This window comes from Candoia aspera, chromosome 2 (genome assembly GCF_035149785.1).
Source record: "Candoia aspera isolate rCanAsp1 chromosome 2, rCanAsp1.hap2, whole genome shotgun sequence".
Classification (NCBI taxonomy): Eukaryota; Metazoa; Chordata; class Lepidosauria; order Squamata; family Boidae; genus Candoia; species Candoia aspera.
In genome coordinates this window covers 245,060,290-245,082,849 of record NC_086154.1, presented here as the reverse complement: position 1 = coordinate 245,082,849, position 22,560 = coordinate 245,060,290, and the positions used below count along the sequence as shown (strand labels likewise).

The window sequence follows — 22,560 nt, the reverse complement described above, 5'->3', positions numbered from 1 at the left end:
TATTCAAGAAACATATTAATCTGAAATATTTTGTGGAAGAAGAACATTTACCAATGTTGGCTATGTGCTAAATGGGATTTGGGGGCTTCTCTTTGACAGCCTAGTCTGCAATTAAGAGATAAGAATAGCAGAATACATTGTAATCTGTAATGTTATCCACACACAAAAATAATTAGAGATAAGTTTCTACCAAAAAACTGCCAATTTTCTCGTTCCCTAAAGGCAAACACATTATTACTGACTGAAAATGTTATTTACAACTTGGCAAGTTTCAGTTGCTTTAAAAATTATTCTTATGAAGCATGTCAGAGCATTTGAACTACATGTGCAGATCATCATGGGGCTAGCACATAGTGTTTAACCTACATCTTCTTTCAACAATCTCTCAGGCACAACGCTATTATTTTTTTAGCATGACAGAACACAGAATGTTAGTGACAAATAACACTGATGAATTTACAGCTGGGAAGAACTTAAAGTGTAGAAGTAAACCTAAATTATGCAAGCACAGCTACAGTATTTAACCCAAACAGGGAATTTTAATTATTTTTAAATATCAGTATTCTTCAGTGTTGATACTTGATTCTAAGACAAAAATCTTATACATATTTAACTACGAATAAGCATTACTGAATACAGTGGGACTCATGGTCTTGTCTATGAAAATGCTTGTAACATTTGTGCATGGAGGCCACAGAACGCAGGCACTCCCATATGTTTTAAATTTTAACTATGGCACGTTTTACCATGTTAAAAAAGATAAAGAACATTATTCTCCCCATGGAAATTCCTTCTCACATGGTAAAGGACTACACCATTATGTCTAAGATAATTTATATATATTATATATTTCTCTTTGATATACAGAAAATTGTGAAGCAATCTTGCAGCATGAAGAAAACCAGTGTGGTGAATCTTGATAACCTTTTAGAGGACTTCTCACATATAGAAATGGTAAAGATGGACTAGAAAAAATAATATACCCGAATTCTTAGGTATTTCCCTAGAAATATTTTCTTTCACTATGCCATTGAAGTCCCTCTCTTCTTTGTGGGTCTAATTAAGCAATGGAATAGGACCATTGAAAAATAAACTTGTGAAAAATGAAGTAGATGTAGCCAGGCTTTCCGTAAGCTCTTATCTCATTTAGGAGATTCAGCTCTTCAAGTCAACCAAGTTTTCAACTGGAAGTGCTTTTTAACTTTGCAGCAGAGACAGGAAGTGATTTCCCCAATGCTTGTTATAGACTGAAACTACTTGTTTTCTTCCAGCATTACGGAACTGTCTTTTCACTTACCTTTTGGTATCATGAGTTAAGCTTCAGGTGGAAGACCCATAGGTCAATAGAAAGCGTGGCGGATTTGTCTTCATAAGGGACTCTTGGGCTCCATTTCTCCAAAAATAATCTCTGGAAAAAAAAGCTAACAAAATCTCTTCCCTGAATCCCAGTAGTCAGATGACAAGTTTTATTAGTGTTTTATTCAGACAGTATTCAATTTCAGAATGGCTATGAAACCCATCTCTTTAAATTCATCATTCTCTATGAAGCACATCCATGGTCATTCTGCGTTAAGTTTTTCAAGGGTCATGCTTTCAGATATCTAATAATTGACCAAATGTCACAAAACTTTCAGAATGTATTAAATAATTTTTCATTAGATTTTTCTGTCAGAGTAATTGAGGAGCTGGGAGGGATGCTTCAAACAAGAGGTTTCATTTGGAATTGAAATAATTTCCTACAGAAAATATCAGAACTTCATGGAAAAAATCATCTTCTGAATCTTGAGTTGGACAAAACAAATAAATTGCTGACAATCAGCCAGTCAAGGGAAGAGATGGATAAACAAGGTAAGCATTAGTTTCCTTGGCAGTGTTTACCACCAGACATGTGTTGGAACCCATAAATTGTGTGTGTGCTATCTTTGTCTAATGGAGGTGGCCCAACAACAGCAGAGCAGCTGGTGCGCTGACTGGAGGCAGTGTTATTGCACCAGCCTGAAAGGAACTGGCATTCGAAGCATAGGGGTTTTGAAGTAGAAGAGCATTTCTCTATACGTTTCCACTGTTTAGAACAGTGTTTCTCAAGCTTGGGCTCTTTAAGCTGTGTGGACTTCAACTCCCAGAATTCCCCAGCCAGCCATGCTGGCTGGGGAATTCTGGGAGTTGAAGTCCACACAGCTTAAAGAGCCCAAGCTTGAGAAACACTGATTTAGAATAAAGATTATCTTTGGATCTTTCTGGGGGTGGAGTTCACTGCAACTTTGGAATGGCTCTGATGCTAGCAGGTGAATGGTAGGGATCACAGTAATTAACCCTAAAGCTTTAGACATGGAACAGCTGTCATAGCCATAAATACTATCCTGCTATTTCTTCATGCTGGATGTAGTGCTGTGATGCATTCAGAGATGTTGCTCCATCTGAAGCAGTTCTCTTCTCCCCACCCTGGCCTCTGCAATACACACACTCTGCACATGCTTACAATAGATATTCTATGCTGGAGGAGTATTGGGCATTTGCTCATTACTGTAGAACAATCAATAGTACCTTCTGCATTCTGGCCCCGTGATTACAGAATTAATTACTGCTTTAGAATTGCCAGAATTAAGCGGGTGAATTTTAAGACCTTGCTTTTCAGTCACACTTTTAATTCTCATAAGAATGTTTACTTGAATTTGCATTATTCTCCCAGCTGTTAAATGCCACTGATTTGTTTTGAATATTTTCTTAAAATAAATGTGTGTGAGAGAGAGAATTTTGGCTTTAATATTTTTCTTTTCTTTGAGAACTTGTTGTTAAAGACAAGTTAAAAATATAGAATTAAACTCATGCCTGCTAATGATGTAATTGAATCGATCATTTTTATTTATTTTAGGATATATATCTTTCACCATGCCATGTGATCCATGGTAATTTGTTTGAATTGTAATGGTGTTCCCAGTAATGTACATTTTATAATATGAGTAACATTTAGCACTAACTAAAATTCTTTAAATATTGCATATTTTAAAACAGCATTATCTAACTTATTTAGGTTTTATATGCCATTTCAATTCTAAGCAACTCTAGGCAGTTTATACTCTCAGTTTATAGTAAAAGGATTAAAACAGTAAACACAACAAACATAACAATATTCTACCATGTTAAGGAACAACAACCCAAAAGCCAATATAACGAATAACTCCATTGTATTACATATTCCAACCATACTGTATCTATCCCTAAGGGCCATATGAAGTAGCCAGGCCTTTATGGCTTTGAACCCCAACCCGGGGTGGGTGGGGGCAGTCAGAATGCCATTCCAAAGGAGAAGGGCAGCAGAGGATCACCTCCCTTTCAGATCTTACTAAAATAATAAATTAACTTAAAACATTATACCAGACAATAAATGTACACAAGCCTAAACTATTCAGAAGAAAGGGAGAAGGCTAACTAAATTCAGTGGTTTTACTTATAAGAAAAGTGTGCAGAATTGCAGATTTAACTCTCCAGAGTAATGGACTTTCTAACTAAAAGTAGCCCTTTCATTTTATAGTGACAATATTAAGTACTTTAGTTTGAATGCTTAAAATTAATCATGATTATATTTTTAATGTATAATAATCTGAACATGGATTATACCTTTGCAAAATGTTCATTCAGTGTGTTTAATTTTAGTTATCTACACATTTTGAAGACAGGCTGAGAATTGCATTATGATATTAAGCCAACAATTTAATAAATTAAATTAATTGTTACTAATTAAATAAATTTATTAGCCATTATTAACCACTAATACATTAAAATTATTAGCAATGATTAATTAACGTTAAATTTTTCCTGGTGATCTTCCATCCCACCACTAACCAGGCCCAACTCTGCTCAACCACTAAGCAGGCCCAACTTTTTCAGATCAGCCAAGGCTGGAGATAAACTTTTTTTTAAAATTCATGCATGCTGATTTTTTAGCAAGCTTCATGTTGGAAGACGCATTCTCTTCTCTGTGAAAGATAATCCCATTTTTTAAGACAATGCATGCTTCTGTAGACTTTTCATAAATGCGTGTATTGAGAGTAAAAATTATTTTTAATCAGTTACTTTATAATTGATATCCTGAAATGATATATATAAGTGCTGCATATAAATCAGATAAATGAATTCATTTCTTTAAAGTGATATAATGATAACTGGTAAGAATGTAAATTGTGCAACATCATACTCAGAATGTTAGGATTCAATTTTCATCAGAAATATTTAAACTTCTTTCTTTAAAAAAAAAAAAAAGCTGAAATAATGATCCAGAGGAAGCTGAGATAATGAGTGGATTATTTCAAGATGCATCAGTTATTGCTTTGTTTGAACTCAACTTTGGGAACTGTAAATGCAATGCATGTGCAACGCAGAAGGAGAAGCAAGAACACTAAAATATTGGAGATTCAAATATGTGATTTCTTTTTTCTTAATAGAAATTATTAGGCATTTTTAGATCTGTCCAGCAAGGGAAAATATAATGTTGCTCTAAACTCACCACATTTGAGGATCATATTCCCTGACCCCTTAAAAAGCAATGTTTCACATTTTAATTTTTAAATTAATATTGTGCGTAAACGGTCTGGAAATTATGGGGTCCCAGAGGTCCATCTTGTGTTCACTATTTGTAATTGCAGGTACTTGGAATACTGTATGACAATACAGTACATTTTTAAATACAATTGTTGATATTTAAATAAGCAAACTTAAAATATCAAAAATGAAACTTCAGATAACAAATTTGGGTTTTGTTTCATTATATCCAAGTTAGAAGTATGTATGCCAGCACAATAATTTAAAAGGTTGGTATAATTACCAAAATAACAATAATTTAAAAATAAATATATTGATTTCCTTTTTTTTCCTTTTTAAAAGAGTGTGCTGCATTCCAGAATGTGATTAAAGGTCTTCAGCAAACTATAGAGAACCAGTATAATTTGAGAGGTAAAGAAGTGCAATTTGATTTCGTAGAGGTTTTTTTACTATATTGAGAGGCAGCTCCTGTATAGCCAGATGAGTCTGTATCTGACCCCGGAGGAAAAAAACTCCACAAGTCATGCATGATTAATTTATCAGAACGGCATAGGCAGAGTGTTTCTGGCTATGGTTCTGCTGAGAAGCAACTTTTCTACCCAAATCATCCTCCATAAGTTGCTTCTTAAATATTTTCTGTTCTGTTGCCACTCTCCGACTGGAAACCCCTTTCCCCAGAATTCTATTCCATAAAAACAAATTAAAAATATTACCTCTTACGGCCATACCAATACAGTAGGTTTTGCCAGCATAGCCACTTGAGAGAGAGTATGGGAATGAAAAGATTCAGGAACTTTTGAAGTTCCGGTCTTCTCTCGTTTTCTTACGCAAGAACCCCTTCCTTTAGTTGGCCAATGTAGTTTTAAATCAGTGCGGTACAAGTCAGGGATTCTTACTCATTTTTTTTACAGTTCAGAATAGTTGGGAATTTATTTATGGTTCTTATTTTGTAATATAAATATATAAATGTGAATAAAATATATTTGCGATCTTTATATAGATGAAAATGAGAATCTCAAAAACGAAGTCCAGATCTTAGAAGAGAAATTGAAGGCCCATGAAGAGGTAGGAGCACTCTGTTTTCAAAACCTCCTATTTCTGATTTCTAGGGAGTCTTTGGATGATTTCTGATTTGGATCATTCTTTTCACAGTAACCATTACCACCTTCCTCACTGTTCATAAAGGTAAAGGTAAAGGTTTCCCTTGACGTAAAGTCCAGTTGTGTCCGACTCTAGGGGGCGGTGCTCATCTCCATTTCTAAGCCTTGGAGCCGGCGTTGTCATAGACACTTCCGGGTCATGTGGCCAGCATGACTGCACGGAACGCCGTTACCTTCCCGCCGAAGCGGTACCTATTAATCTACTCACATTTGCATGTTTTCGAACTGCTTGGTGTGCAGGAGCTGGGACTAGCAACGGGAGCTCACCCCGCCGCGCGGTTTCGAACCGCCGACCTTCCGATCGGCAGCTCAAATGACCTAAATACAAGCATATTAGATGGTTGGATTAAAATTCCATACCTTATTTGAGGCTCACCGTCTGGCACACAAGCCACAAAAAATACCAGCATTACCTCCTAGTAATATACTTATTTTATCACTGTTCCTGACAGTGCCCTCCACTCGTAGAGCAATTATTTGCAAGTGCATCACAGCAACAATATGTTATACTATATTTCAAATCGATAAAATTTGCATGCTCCATGTTATGGCCATTTAAGGCAATTATGAATTTCATAAATACAAACGTCTTTAGACTTTGGTAAGGAACAGCTACTCTTTACTGCTAAAGCATAATCTTTGAGTGCAAACCTATGTCCAATTTCCAGTTAAAAGAGCTTGGAAAAATATTCTATTAAAGCACTGAAGATGCTGAGTGGATTTATTTCTGGCTGAGCTGCGGTGTTTCTGAAATCACACACACACAAATGCACACACAAGTCATGGTTTCATCTGCAGCGATGGAACTCTGCAGAGTTTGTGGGCAGTCTGTTTACCTACTGACTGTCAGGAAGCCTCCCCTCACCCCCTAACTCTCAGGCAGATGTTGCAAACTGTTCGTAATTAATAAAGGGGAAAGAAGACTTGCTTCTCTGCAACAATTCAGTTAGTTCATAATACAACCAGGTAAATGCATAACCCCCTGCTGATTCCACTGTAAAAGGGTTTATCCCAGATCTTCTGGCTGCAGATCCTTGAAACCTGGTACTTCAGGTCAAGGAACATGAGTGAAATTTACAAGAGTTCAGTCATTACTTCCTCCTCAACAGGGGGTCAATGAACTGCAAAGTGCCATCCTGCTACTTGTCCTTCTTTTGAGCAATGTCCTCCTGGAAGGGAAGGGTTTGCAATTTCTTTTCTTTTTGTGTGGAGTGGAGTCTGAGAGGACTTTTGTTGCTTGAAGACTGATTTGCTTTCCTTTGAAGAGAGAGTGCTTGAAGACCTTCAACATGTTGCTTGAACACTCTCTGTCTCTCTCTTTGTGAGTCTCTGTCTCTCTCTGCCTTTTCTCCAGGCTACCTTTTCTGGTGCCTATCTATAAACATTGAGCACTTCCTTATGGCCAAGTTAAAATGCTATCCAATGATACTGGCATAAGATTTGCTACTCTGCCACAGGCACGATGCTGGCAAATGGTGCTGTTCTTATTTACAGTCTGCAGGGCATGTTGAGGACAAGGCTTGCTAAAGTCTCCTGGCTTTGTTCTTCCCCCATCAGACGGCATCAGCTAACAGGAAAACATTAGCCTGTCATTCTCCTCAACATGGGATGGGGAGGGGGAGGAGGCAGATTTTGACTGACAGCTAGAGCCTTATTCCAAAAGAGTGTTAAACCCATGTTCAAAAGAAGTCCAAACAACAGCTGACAGGTACAAGGAGGGTTGCACTGTGAAGCAACAGAGAAATTCAGCTCCTTCTCTTCATCCCCAACCTCTCCCTGGTCACTCTGTCTCTCTCTCTCTCACACACACACACACATCACTGGGCAGCCTGTTCACCATCACTATTAGTCAGCTGTTGGTTTGGTTGATCCAGGTTTCCAAACTAGGGTTTGGCTTACAGGTAGGTCCAGGAGGAGAGCTCAGTTTTAAAAAATTGCACTTTCCATCTGCCCATAGCAGAATGGCTCTGGAAAACTGTGCCAAGGAACCAGAGGATCCAGGTGTGCCCACACCACCTAATGTAACCAATAGGTGTCAGACTGATCTCAACTCTGACAGATCCCGGCTCTGACAGATCTGACAAAACCTGTGTCCCTACTGAGCAGCCTTTCTCAAACTTATGACCCTGGAGGAACCCTTGAAATATTTTTCAGGCCTTGGGGAACCCCTGCACATTCAGGCTCAAATATGGGCCAGAAGTTACAAAATTATTATACTCGTTTCATGGGTAGGCCTGTATTTATGCATTAACAGTGTTCTTAAACTGAAAATAAAGACTAAAACTTACCTCTTTAATGTGAGGTTGCCCGAATTGGAAATAATTTTTTTAATAAATTGTGATCTCCCAGGGAATCCCTAGTGACCTCTCAAGGAACCCCAGGGTTCCATGGAATCCTGGTTGAGAAACCTTGCTATAGAGGGTAGAAGTGTATTTTAGCATGATACTGTGAGGATAACTTAAAAGCTGCCTTAGGTCTGGTCTGGAATCAGGTGAGGATACATTAGAAAAAAGGAGGTGCCGGGAGACACCTGCGCAAGTGAGGAAGTGCTCGCCTTTCCCTAGTCTACCAGCATGCAACTATTGTTCCAACTACTGGATGAAGAACCTGGCTGCAGAATGGCCAGCATGCTGTTGTTTCACCATCGAGTTGACAAGAGGCTTTTAAGTACATTAGAGGGACGATGCCTTGGTGGATTAAGCAATTGCTCAGATTTTATGCAAAGAGCCAGACAATATGTGCTGGGAATGTGGAGAGAGATGCTAGCATTTTATTTCTTTTCTTTACTTTCCTTTTTTCAATTGAGTGGGGATGAAGGGATTTTTGTTGCTCTTGGTTTTCTGTGTGTGTATTGTGTTGTGTTGATATTTCACTATTTTAAAATAAAAGCAATGACAATGCAATGGGGGAAAGAGGTGCATTAGATATGAATTTTATTTAAATCCGATTTAAAGTTTCAGTAAAAAAAAAAGCAATTTGCAGGAATACATTGAGTGAAGACTGTCTAGAAAGATAAATGAATTGCTAAAACTTATACAAAACATTATTTCAATAAATCCCTAGGAACATAAGAATGTGGTTGATAAACTCATAATGGAAATAAAGAACAAGGAGAAGGAACACCACCTTGAAAAGAACAAACTTCACAGTGACATGAACAAGCAGTGTAAGCATAATAGTTACTGTATACACAGTATTTGAGAGATAGAGTGTAAGGCATAGCCTGCACTGGGTGTGCTAATGAACTATATTATTTTTCACTAATAAAAGTCTGAGAATTACCTCGTCTTTTGAAAAAACCTCTTCCCGACTCAAAAAGAGAATTAAGTATGAAGCTCTACATGTACGCTCTGCACATCTTTAATGACTTATTTTTCATTTTAGCAAATTAGGCAGTTTCAGATGAGTTTATCCTGCCTTTCAATTTGTTTATCCTGCCTTTCAGATACGAATTGTCTCGCAAAGTATCTTGCATCAGTTAAAAAGCAGACTAGCTCTGCCATCTCGCTTAAAAACAGTAAAGGAAAGATATACAAGAGAAAGGAGAGAGGAAGGAATGGACTTATTCATTCATTCATTCATTGTTCACATTTATATGGCCCCCCATCTCACACGAGGTGACTCTGGGCAGCGAACAACAAATTGAATAAAAACAGAGCATAAGTAAAAAACAATGTGAACTTCTTCAAGTTCACAAAAAAATCATGAATCCAAAGCAGTATTTGCACTCAGTCCAGGCTAAGGTAGTCTGTGAGCAGCAGTTGGTGGCCCTTCATGAATAGCAAGAATTCAGTGCTTTTCTACTCTTGACCCCAGAGCAACTGTAAAAATAGGAACCGACTCTTCTGTTTGGCAGGAAGAAGGCAAGCAAGCTTGCAGCAACAGCTGTTTCTTCTTTAACCAGTGCAAGGAGCCAGATTGACTTCTTCTTGCCAGTATGTTCTTTCTGGAAAGCAGGGTTAACAGTCCCCCAGTGGCCCTTGGCCCACTCAGCAGATGGATGAGGACTGAATGTGCTGCTGCTTAGTTCTCCAGTTCCTGAGCAACTGCTAATGGCAGCTAAAAGTTCTATATGATAGGGAGACGTGAAGAATGCAGAAACATTTGGGCTTGCCCCATGCCTTCAGAAGGATTTTTTTGCAGAGTGAATGCACATTGTTTTCAAGATATGTAATCTAGTTTTAGTACAGTAAGAAGTATGCTTCAGAGATGAAGATGAAGCATCAGAAATGACACCTAGTGCATTGGTGGAGAAAGATCAAAAGTAAATTTGACTGAACAGATTACAAGCTCAAGTTTGAGTTTACAGTACAATATGCTGGAAAGGATGGCAAAGTGTTTAACTTCTCCCCCCTTATTGGATCAGTAGACTGTTGGCCATCAGCCTTGTTTAACATAATAAATTCCCTGTTTAAGAGGGATGAGTGGAAGAATTCCCACTGACCACTGTGATCATTTCACTCAACATTTTGCTGATTAAGTCACTCAGATTCATCAGAGTCTTGACTCCTCCTGGACAGAGTCTGATTTGGTGACTGTGGCATCATTTAGTTCTGTTATCTGAGATTTCTTTTGGTCTATTGATTCCAAAGAATTGGACATGACCCCTGCCATTGGAAGGTTTGATTCATGCCCCTCCTGGCTACCTTGTGGGACTGGGGTGGCATAATAATCCAGATCTAGGAGGTTACCTCTCTTTGGGAGGAGGTGATGATAGTAGCCTGAAAGGAAGCTGTTATGTACCCCCTCCTTAAGAAGATATTCCTGGATTTAGTGGTGCTTGACAAATATTGCTCAGTCTCCAAACTCTGGGGGAGGTTCTTCAGTACATGGTGGGTATTCATCAGCAGAACTCTTCAGAGGAAACGGATTATCTTTTCAATCAGGATTCAGGCCTGGGCATGGAACAGGATGGTATTGGTTGCTGTTCTGGATGATCTTTCATGGGATCTTGATGGGGGTAGTGCACCCCTCTTGATCATTTTAGACCCTTGGTGGCTTTTGATACCACTGACCTTGGTATCTTCCAGGACCACCTATATGGGTAGGGAACTGGAGGCTCTGTTCTGGGAGGAGAGGAGAGTTCAGCTGGTAGCCATTCCCCTGTCGGATGCCACAGGGGACAGTCCTTTCCCCCTTGCTATTTAACATATATATGAATTTAGGAGAGCAAATCCAGTGATTCCAGAAGTGATACTATCAATATGCTGATGATACTCAGCTTTATATTGCCACCCCCAGCCCAGTTGGAGATGCCACCTAAGTCTTATCCCAATGTCGGGATGTTGCTGCAGTCTGGATGGGATGAAACATGCTAAAGTTGAACCTTAGCAAGATGGAGTTACTGATTGTCCTTTGTAGTTTTCTGTCAATGCCAGTGTTGTTTCCTGAGGGGTGGCACCACCCTTGAGGAAATAGGTCACAATTTGCAGATCCTCCTGGGCTTTTGGTTACTGCTGAATGAGCAGGTGGAGGCTATGGCTAGGAGAAGCTTTGCCCAGCTTCTTCTAGTATACCAGTTGCAGCCCTTTCTGGAGCAAGAGGACCTGGATACCATGAAAGTAGACTTCTATAATGCATTGTACATGGGGCTGCCTTTGAAGACCACTCAGAAACTATAGGTGGGCCAAAAGGCAGTGGCGCACTTGTTGACTGCTGTTAATCACAGTTACACTTATCTTGCAGGACCTTGCATCAATCCCCAATAAGTTTCCAGGTGCAATTCAAAGTGCTAGTTTTCACTTTCAAATTCCTCTATGGCTTGACACCCAAGTACTTCTAGGACCCACTTCTATAACCAGAACTGATCTGTCCAAGGAAATCTCACTAGGGAAACTGCTTGTGGTACTCCAATTTCATGAAATGACGGGGGTTGAGGCCAGAAAGTGCACTTTTTCAGTCATGGTACCAATGCTGTGAAACAGCCTCCTTCTACAAGCCAGGCTGGCCCCCTGGGTGAAGGCCATTTAGAAGTTAATGAAGACTGAAACTTTTGAAGGGCCTCTTGGTAAATGATTGTTGTTAATAATGATGGTGACATTAAAAATAATAATAATAATAACATAAATTAAAGAATTCTATTTGACTGCTGCAATGATTTTGTTTCATTATTTTTAATTTTATATATATGAATTTAATTGTATTAGTTGAAATCAAGGTGGAAGAGCATAAGCAACTAATAGAGAAGAAAGACCTAGAGATTTTGAAACTAACTAAACAACTTAAAGCTCAAGAAAAGGAAAAGCAGAATGAGATAATCAAATTACAAATAGAGGTATGCCCTAAAAACCTACCTATAGCACACTGAGAGTATGCAAGCATAACAAGAGATATGCTACATGAATAATAGTCTTCAATTCTGAGCAGTAAACAAGTACATGATCCAGTCAATTCAACTACCTTTAATCACACAGATTTTATACGTATTGCATTTATATTTTGCTTTTCTGCATTAAACTCTGGGGAAATTCTGTTTTTACATATCTTTGTAACAACTCTGTAGAACAGGTAATGCCATATGATGATAATGAGCCAGTTTCATCCATTTGCACTTCATGGCCAAATGGGAACCTCAGTTTTCCTCGTGCTAATGTAAATATCCTTAACGAAGAGTTCCTTGTACATTACTAAAGTAACATTAATTGCAGAGTGGCTTTTCCTTTCCTTTACATTTCTATCACTACACTGTTTTGTTTTGTTTTTAATTTCAGTTCAGTACTAAACTGGCAAGGCTGCAGACCAAAGCACTCAAAGTACAGGCAAACCCCACAACTCTCCCTCAAAATATCTATAGAAGGGTACGTGTTTTACTGTTTTCCTAAATGTGAAATTGTTTTAAGGGCTAAGATGATTTGACTGCAGATATTTTGCCTCTCTCTGGCTATTCACATAGAGTCACGTATGCAAGATGGGCAGCTATATAAATTTACCAAATAAAATAAAGTAAAAATTCTGCTTTAACCAGTGACTTATGCTGGGACGAAGGCGAGGGAAGGATGCTGATCAGAGGAACATCCCAAAGAGCTAGTTCAAGAGAAGGAGATGTGCTGCAAATGCTTCTCTCACCTGAGAGCTCTGTTGCAGAAAGATGTTGCCTGCAAGTCATCCATTTATTTCATAGCCCTGAAAGATGTGCAGGGCTCTTCTGTAGTTTTACATTTTTCAGTATTGATAGTTCTGTCATCTATGCACAGACTTTTCCCTCAAGTAAAAAGCAGTACAATTTCTCACAAACTTGGTCATTATAAATGAGTTACCATTACTTGGAGAGCAAAGGGAGATCAGTCTTTGGAAGGAAAATACCCAGTATTATGGAAAACCTGTAGTAGCTACTGCCATTAAGAGTCTTGCATTTCTTCAGAACAGTTCTACCCTATAGTTTTAGGCCCTTTCCACACAGAGATCAAGATTGGCCCTGTTAGGATGCCATCAAGCAGTCATGCAGCATTACAGCTACAAGTGGACAACTTCCCATTGATGTGAACACCAGCCTTAGCCTGCTTGCCTCCTTCCCCCCACCCCCCATGGCATCCTATAGCCAAGGCTTCATCAAGGTGCTCTGTCACCATCTCCCTCGCATTCCCAGTTCCTCTGAGGGACCCAGTGGCTGGTTGGGTTTTGTCCCTTTTCTCTTGCCACAGAAAGCAAATATGCAGAAATGGAGACGGAGCACTGACTGATGGCCTGGCTCTTTTTGTGCCTGCTCATTGGCCATCTGGAAGGGAGCAGACTCAGTTGTGGGAAGGTTTAGTAGGTGTCCCTCATGCAGTAGCTGGAGAGTGTTTGAATGCCAGGGGCTAAGGAGAAATGCCCTTAATTTCCTCTTGTCTGGCAGGGCCACTGAGTTGCCTTAAGCAATTAGACAAGTAAGTCATGAAACACACCAGTTTCTCTGAACAAAGTAGCATCTCAATTTGTGTATGTGTATTCATTTCTGGACATATGGACACACATACACAGTATTTCATGTGTGAGTTTAACAGGGTATAAAAATCTTTTTTGTCTGTTTTTGTAGAAGCTTCAGCATCTTCAAGAAGAAAAGAATAAAGAAATTGAGTTTCTCCAAAATACTATCAAAGACTTAGAACAAAAGCTCAACAAAAGTAAAGACTGTTATTTTAAACTGCAGAAATTTTGAGGATGACACAAGACCACACGTTTTTACTGAGGAGACAGAACTGAAAGGGCCACACGTATTGAATTCACAGATATTCTCATTTATTATAATCATATTGTTTGTTCACATGCAAGCTCTCCAGTTGCATATTCTGACCTTCTTTTCCCCTTGTAAGCATTCACCATAAAAGAATTCAGGTTTTATAGGTGTATTGGTTTCCCTCTTAAACCATCATGAACTATGGCAAACACAATCTAAACAGTTTCTCTCTGTTGAACATTTTCTTTCCTCTCTAAATTCTCCAAACAGAACATGCAAAAATTCAGTTAATTTCAGAAATTTGAAATATAACAACGAATTATACTATTTTACTACATAAAGATAGACATTATACAAACATGTTTAATCACTTACAAAAGATTATCCAAACCATTGGTCGGCAAAAATTATGGCTAAGTGCAGATTCTAAATTTTATCACCAGATATTTTGTTCTTATCCTTTAATGGAATTAGTTAGTACTTGTTCCATCCCATCCCATCACTCTTACCTCATGTTCCTGAAGACTGTTATCCCAAACTTCAAAGGAACTTTGAGAGTGAATAGTTTCAGAAACACAAAAGTTGATTTTAAAAGATATTGTTACAGGACTCCACATTAAGTGTGATGAAAGGTGAAAGGTCCCCTGCGCAAGCACCGAGTCACATCTGACTTTGGGGGGATGCCGCTTTCACGACGTTTTCTTGGCAGACGATAGCGGGGTGGCTTGCCATTGCCTTCCCCAGTCATCACCTTCCCCAGGAAGCTGGGTGCTCATTTTACTGACCTCGAAAATCTGATGTTCAGAGTTGGGAGTTCTGGCAGACTTCTTGATGAAAATACTTCTTGGAATATCATGCACAAAATCCTATTCAGTTACCTTAAATGGCTCTAGAGTTTTGGGAGAAAAACACTTTTCACTTGATCTTAACATATAATTTTAAAACCTGGTTAACATATCTTTTCTTATCCTCTCCTGTTCTTATTTGCTCTGTATCAAACAGAAGCCCCTAGGTCATAGTTTTTGCTCCTGTTTTCATGAATGCAAACAGAATGGTAGAAGAGGAAACCAGAAAGATAGGCTAACCACAAACACTTTGGAACTGGCACTGAGAAACAATTCCATACCATTATGAGAAGGTTTTGTTCTTATTATTTAGAGCAAAGTCAGATGACAAGGACTATACTGTGTCAGTGAAACCAGAGTACATGACTACAGCTGAACAAATACAGCTGGAATGCAAGAACTTTACTGGCTTAAGGCCCGAGACGCAAAGTTTGTTTTTCTTTCCTCCCCAATAATTCACATAATGGTATGTGCCAGGAAGATCAACTGTTGAAATACATTCCTCTGCTTTAGTGCCCTTTTGCCACCTACAGCAAGGGTTTCCACACACTTTGGCAGAAATAACAGTACCAATCTCAAATTATTATGGAATGCATTCCAAACTCAGCTGTCCTCCCCAGATGTTTAGACTGTTCCTCAGGCTCAGTTGTCCAGTCCTGATCACTGTCAGGTTTCACCCCTTCTTGCTGCTGGTACTGGTCAAGCAGCTGTTGGCAGACGTCACTGTCAAGACTCAGCCACGCTGTCTGCCAACAGCTGCCCTTGTCACCTGCAGGAGGATGGGAGCTCTCCGCGACAGTGTCAGGAAGCTGTGCTATGATGATCTTCAAACAACAAGTGTCGTCAGTGTCAGCATCAGCTACTGGAGATGGGCCCTGCCAAGTGCTGCAAGTTTCAGCTCAACAGTCGCTTGCAGATGCCATTCCTGTTTTGTCAGAGCCTGTCCCTTTGCAAATGAGCCTGTACAGCTGCTGGCAGAGGGGCAGCTTCTACAGGATCATGGCTATCCAGCCGGACCTTCTCCAAGACTCTGCTGTTACGCTGACTGTTCTGTGCTGATCCATGTTGATGACCCCCTTTTTTGTGATGATGTCTCTGATGATGACGATGACGATGGTGCTCACTGAGAGACAACTGTGAGGCAGGAGAAGCTGCCTCAGTTTGCTTTTCTTCTGGATTCTCTGAGATTCTTCTACATATTTCTTCAATTTCAGGTGTCTGAAAAGAAAAAGGTTCAGACAACATGGTCAGAATTACAACTGGTTCTTATACAAGATGCTCAGTGTGTCAACACTAAATACAAGCAGAATTCAGTTTAAACAAAATAATATAGATAAGCCTAATCTTTCTCTAAGAGAAGAGATGCTGCTTTAAATCTCAAACATTCCAAGGTATTCAGCTTCCCTGAAAAATGTCATCACACACAACTATTCTTTTCCAAGTAATTTCTAAAGCGCATTATGCTTAGATCAGCATGGGACTCTTTAGAAAATATCCAGCTTGTTACAATTCTCTGACCATACAAAAGCTATGAAAGATATGGGAGCTCTATCTGCATTTCATTTTGGTTATTTACTTCATTATCTTGCATCCTTCTCAAGGAGCTCAAGGCCATGTATAGAACACTACTTAGTTCCAAAGATCTGGATCTTATATGTGAACAGCACTGAGTTTAATGGCAACTTGGTTGTTGAGTGGCAACCCAATCATTTTGCAGTTGGGGAAGCTAGGCAAGTGAACGCAGCTCATGGGCCTGCAGTTATGGGAATGTTTTTCCTAAATTAAGCACCTAGAGAGTAAATGCTCCAAGGTGCAGCGTACCAGAGGTAGAATGAAATCTGTACACATTTGCCTTATCTGAGTTCATTTTGTTGCTGTTGATTTGTTCAGTCGCTTCCGACTCTTTGTGACTTCATGGACCAGCCCACGCCAGAGCTTCCTGTCAGTCATCGCCACCCCCAGCTCCCCCATGGATGAGTCCGTCACTTCTAGAATATCATCCATCCATCATGCCCTTGGTCGGCCCCTCTTCCTTTTGCCTTCCACTTTCCACAGCATCAGCTGTGTCCTGTCTTCACATTTTGTGACCAAAGTATTTCAGTTTTGCCTTTAGTTCATACATTATTCACACATTATGCTAAATCACAGCTGGATTTAGGCTTAGCATGTTGTGTGGACTCAAGCACTGTGACTTAATAAATCATTATTAAAGAAACTGTGGGTTAGGGCAATGTGCAAACCAGATCCATTGGTGTTTTGGGAATCATTCAATGTAACTATATACTTAGCCTGCAATGCCCTCAAAAAAAATGCTTTAGCATTAAAAATATGTATCTGCAGCTTTCTCAATATTTTTCTTGAAGAAAGCTAGCAACCTATTTTGTTTTGGAAAAAGTATGTAAATTATTTGCTAAAAAGTTATACAATCCTTAGAAATTACAAAAAAAAAAATATCCAGTGGTTATAAGCGCTGTATACTTTTAAAATTTTCATTTAATTGGCTTTTCTTCTTTCTAGCTTCTTACTTCTGCACAACAGTTTAAAGGAAAAAGTGAATACACACCGTGTATGAGCAATTTCCACAAGTGGTTTCACAATAGGCGACTTGAATGGCTTTCTCCACATATGGAAAACTCAGAAAAGTGTAAGGTAATCCAAGGTGATAAACAAGATGACCGCACCTAGGAAGAAAGCAACATCAGTGCATCACTATATTTATGAAGGACAGCTTTACAAAACTTCAAAACAAAAAGCTGTTTTTTTACATCTTAAGTGTCTTGTGTTCTGTTGTGGTCCCCAAAATCTACTATACGCCTATCACAAGAAAGTTGTGGATTGGGGCACTACTGTAGTAGCACTATTACAGTAATCCTAATCCTTTCTCTTCTGCTCTCCTATTTTGAATGCAGGTAGTTCTTTGTCTTTCTGAAGCTTCCCCCCTTTCTGAAAGCAGAATAGTGATCAACCTCATTAAGATGGAGGTGATAAATCCCATTAACAGGAAGGAATGCATCTCCCCACAAAGTCCCATGAGGTGGAAAAGCAGCAAAACCAGGGGATGGGGAATGCAAAGGGAGAACTCTTACCTAAGGGCCACAAACACTTTGTACAGAAGCTCATTCATTTAGTAGCATAAATTGATCCAGATAAACCACTTCTGGGCAAAATAAACTATTTGTGGGTTTCGGTTTTTTGTGCCTTCAAGTCAATGTTGACTCCTGGTGACTGCCTGGACTAGTCCCTGCAGTTTTCTTGGCAAGATTTTGGAGGTAGTTTGCCATTGCCTCCTTCCTAGGGCTGAGAGAAAGTGACTGGCCCAAGGTCACCCAAATGGCTTCATGCCCAAGGCAGGACTCAAACTCAGGGTCTCCCGGTTTGTAGCCTGGTCCCTTAACCACTACACCAGGCAGGCTTTATTACATAACACACTTAACTACAAAACTAGCCAACTACACTCACATCTTATGTGAACCCACCCAGCCCAGCCCAGCCCACTGAGCCACTTTAGAGTTCAGGGTGTAAACTGAGCTGAGTAAATGCTTTTAAGTACACTGTAGGTGAATGTGTTGTGCAAACAGAGGCACAGAGAGCTCTTATGCAAAACCACAGGGTGCCATCTGATCCAAATAAGCCTCACATGTCTTCAAAATATGAAATACCTAAGTAGTTCTGATCCTTTTGATTTGTTTTATAAACAGACCTGTCATAAATCAGGAAGTCATCTTTTTTGCCTTTTAAAATGGTCCAGACATCAGGTTGCATTGGATCCTGTTGGTATACTGGAATGTCTTCCGAAACCTTTTCTCTTAGATGTTGATACTTCAGCCGGGAATGGTGTTCTTGGTGATTGACCACAATGAAGGAGACGTTGATCAGTCCATCACTTGCCAGCTTCAGCTGCAGGTCTTCAAGTCTAATAAATAAATGACATTTTATGCATTCATTTTCTTCCCTTTAGAAAAGCACAATTGGCTTGGGGTGGGCATGTTCTGGAAGTAATATAGTAAGTCTCAGGATCTGTTACCTATCATTATTTTTTGTGATCAAATGTGGGTGTATTCTCTTTCAAAGTTTTCCCTGCAGCATCACAAAAACCCACAAAAACTTTGCAGACAGGTGCCCTGCCCACTGATACACATGCATGCATGCAATCACATTGCCTCTGGGGATTTCAGTGCCTGCAGGGCAGAAAAAACTAGTCCTCTTTCACCAACAAAAGAATTTAAGGATTTTTTTAAAGCATATGTTTGGCAAGTCATGTTACTACTGCATATTAGTGGCAATACACTTTTACCAACCCTCCTACTTAAATTCTGTATAATTCAGGAATAGGCCATTCATGGGTGGTACATGGCCCCCCTAAGCAGCACTGTCTTAATTCAGAAGTTCAGTATATTGGGTTCATTTACAAAACAGTCAAAGGCTGATCAGATAGATAGATAGATAATAAATAGGCACACACACACACATATGTACAGATAGTCCTCGCTTAACGACACACTTGAGACAGGAATCTCCATTGCTAAGCAATGCGGTTGTAAAGTGCAATGTCACATGATCGCCTACTTAGTGACAGCAATCCCAGCAGTCCTAGTTGCCGCCATTCAGCGAGGATCACGGGTTGTTAAGCCAGGACCTCCTCACAACTTCCTGCCGGCTTCCAACAACAAAAGTCAGTGGGGAAGCTGGCAGGAAGTTGCAAGTCCCAGGAGGTTCACAAGCAGGCCGGCAGGCAGGCAAGTAGCTACTGCCAGGTGGCAGAGCGTGCATGGTGGCTACAGTGGTGCGCATGCAAGTGATTTCGGGCCTGGGGGTGGCTGCTACCAGGTGGGAGAGACTTACTGGAGGAACTTACAACCTTCCCTGCCAGCTTCCCTATTGACATTGCTTGTGGGAAGTAAGTAGGGAAGGTCACAAATGGTGATCACATGACCACAGGGCACTGCAATGGTTTAAGTGTGAGCCAGTTGCCAAGCGCCCAGATCGCAATCACATGATGGGGTGCTGGGGTGGCTGGAACTTCGTAAGTACCACTCGTTCAGCACCATTGCAACTTCGACTGGTCACTGAACGAGTGGTCGTTAAGCGAGGACTACTTGTACATACATACAGCTAGCAACCACTTCCTGTTCTTCTTGCATCTGTAGTCCAAGCCTTAAGTGTATGTTCCTGGCATACAACCGCAAAAGAAAATAGCTCCAATTCTTCGCAAGCACAACCAGTCCCTTCTCAATGACTGGGCTTTAATGAACAACAGGAGCTAATATCTCTCACCCTTTTGTGAATAGTTTGTACACCGCGGCATGGCTTCCAACTACCATTGTAATATATCATGTTGAATAGCTGCCTCAAGTTGTCCTGCCCTTAACACAGCTTTGAGAATTGGCTTTTGTAATTTCTTGGAAATCTCTACTCATAACACACATTTCCTAAGTTCTATTTGACATCTACAATTGTCTAAGTTGATACTGCAGAATTGGGAGTCCCTAATATACAGTCTAGGAGTACAAATGGATTTGAAAAGTCACAGCAGCCTTAATAAACCTGGACTAAAAACAAAACAAACCAATCTGCTAGTCTGGGAGCAAGTCCTAAGAAACTTGTCACATGCAATAGGGTGGACACTGACACTTTTAGAAATCAACTTCTGGATTAAATTTAAAAATGAAGAGCCAACAATATTGGAGAAAGTGTTTTGTTCTTACAAATTGCCACATAGAGCTTGTTTAACAAAGCCAGAGATGCCAGTTGCAGGCCAAAAACAACAGTAATGCAGTATTTGTGGGAATCAAGCAAAAGCTATTGTGCCAGAAATCTTGACTTTTTTTTTTCTCCCCAGCCTAAGCTGAACAAACATTCCTCTTGCTTTAAGAAACAGATCCCAACATGATATCCATTCATGTGCAATTGCATATTTGGATGGTCCTTACCTAGAAGCCTGCAAAAGGCAGGTGTATCAGCTGGCCTGGAGTAGAGCAACCACTGTCACCAACCCTCTTGAGTTCAGCATGGGATTTTCCTCCCCAATACTCCATTCTGGAGGTCCTTTACAATGACCCAGATGCTCTGTTCCTCCTCCTGGGAGGAGACAGAGGGTCAGGGCTAGCCCTAGCCCAGCCCACATGGCTGGAGGTAGCCTGCAAAGCAGAGAAACAAGTTAAGGAAGAAAGTTAGAGACTATAAGGTATCACACAAACCGCCCTATGCCCCAACTCCTTCAGAATAGCAGCACCAACCAATTCTGAAAACGTGGGGCATCTCTTCTCTAAAACTGTTTGGTACAAATTAAAGGTACACCAAATAACCAATTAATTTGCATTAAATGTAAGACCACACAAGAATTCCAAGCATTTCCTACTTGTAAATAATTACCATTTTTTCCACTGAAATATGTCTGCCATTTGCAGAAGAATGTTTTTACCTATGAAAAGCAGTTTTTTTCCCCTCAATCTATTCATACATAAATTGTAAAATTTCACGTCTTGTTTACTAAGCCCATGGAAAGTGACAAGTTGTTTGAAGTAAATGACAGCTGAAAACATAAGAGAGAAAGAGCCTTGCACACCATGAAAATGGGATTTTTGAATCTGTTTACTCAGAAATCACTGCAGAGTTGCCCTGAAAGGGAATGTAATGGGTCCCATTATTCTAAAGTGGTGATCTTCTACAAAGCTATCCAGAAGTCAGGCGGTGTCTAAGTAGCATCTATTCAGACTAACAAGTCTTGTCTGAAAAGGTGCTATAAGACTCCTTCTGATTTTGGGCTCCCATAGACTGACATTGATCACATTGTACTGTGAGTGACAGTGCAATCCTGCACATCTATACACATTAAATTAGTTGCCTCTCTCCCTTTCTGTTTTCTTTGACAATTCTAATCAGATCACTTCATGAAAAGTTGCTTTTGTGTATAAAGCAAGTATTCTCTTGCAGGTCTCAAACCTAAGCAGTGAATAGACATCTGACAACGGACCACGACAGTATCACACAAATGTGTCATCGGCGCTTGTACAAATGCACAGTCGGAATCCTACTTCATACAAAAAAGGCTACAATCCTCTGCACGCGAACGAGGGACCAAGCCACGCTGAACCCAACGGGTTTACTTCTGAGCGAAATTGAGATTAGCAGCCTCGCACCCAAAAGCGCAAAGTTTGTACCACCTGGATTCCTACCGCATGCTAAACGACCCCCACACACACACCAAAAAAAACAAAACACGCCCCACTTTAATCGATAGAACAAACTAAGCTTCCTAGGCTATGTTAGTGCAGCGATGCTGTGTAAACACAGCCGCGCACTTTCACGGACCCAAGCCGTAGCGCGCTTTCCACGCGCGCATGGATCTCAGCGTCTTTAGAGACGCTCCACATGAAGAGGGAAAACGGTTTTTTAAAGCACTCAACGCCCTTTCCCCCGCTCGGCTCCTAACGGAGCTCCAAAGTCCCGTCCCGCAACTGCAGCGAACACTTCGAGCGGCGGACAAGGAACTCACCGGGCCGCTTCGCCGCTCGGCAGGCGCCCTGCCCACCCGCTCTCTCTAGCTCGCCCGCCCCGCGCCCCGGTATTTATACCTCTCGGCTTGTTTGTCTCCCTGTTTGGTTTCAGTCCAAAGTTCGGCGACTCTCGTGACGTCTCTCCGAGGACGCCCAGAGCCCGGAGCGAGCCAAGGGCCGAGCACCCCGGGCTCGTTTCCGTCCGCAAGGAGAACAGCGACTCGCCGACGCGAAGCCAAGGCTGGCGCCTCTCCTGCTCCGCGCAGGGGCAGGGTCAGAGCCGAGGGGCTTCACTTCGGGGTGTGCTTGGCCGGAGCGAGAAGGGGGGTTATCCTTTGCCTTCCCTGGGCCTCAGCTGCGCGGCT

The 22,560-nt window shown here is 40.5% G+C and overlaps 2 protein-coding genes across 2 annotated transcripts; one reads left to right on the top strand and one right to left on the bottom strand.

Moving 5' to 3' along the window:
• Positions 1–835: 835 nt before the first annotated feature.
• Positions 836–14,128, top strand: CCDC152 (coiled-coil domain containing 152). Its single transcript, XM_063295694.1, has 8 exons — positions 836–954; positions 1,743–1,848; positions 4,882–4,950; positions 5,540–5,604; positions 8,763–8,865; positions 11,846–11,973; positions 12,410–12,496; positions 13,714–14,128. The coding sequence occupies exons 1-8, from the start codon at positions 892–894 to the stop codon at positions 13,834–13,836; spliced, it is 744 nt and encodes a 247-aa protein (XP_063151764.1). The 5' UTR covers positions 836–891; the 3' UTR covers positions 13,837–14,128.
• SELENOP (selenoprotein P) lies at positions 13,895–22,274 on the bottom strand. Its single transcript, XM_063295695.1, has 5 exons — positions 22,195–22,274; positions 20,630–20,836; positions 18,400–18,612; positions 17,263–17,380; positions 13,895–15,917 (listed from the first exon to the last, which is right to left on the bottom strand). Exons 2-5 carry the CDS (start codon positions 20,821–20,823, stop codon positions 15,633–15,635), a joined length of 810 nt encoding a protein of 269 aa, XP_063151765.1. The 5' UTR covers positions 20,824–20,836; positions 22,195–22,274; the 3' UTR covers positions 13,895–15,632.
• Positions 22,275–22,560: the final 286 nt, after the last annotated feature.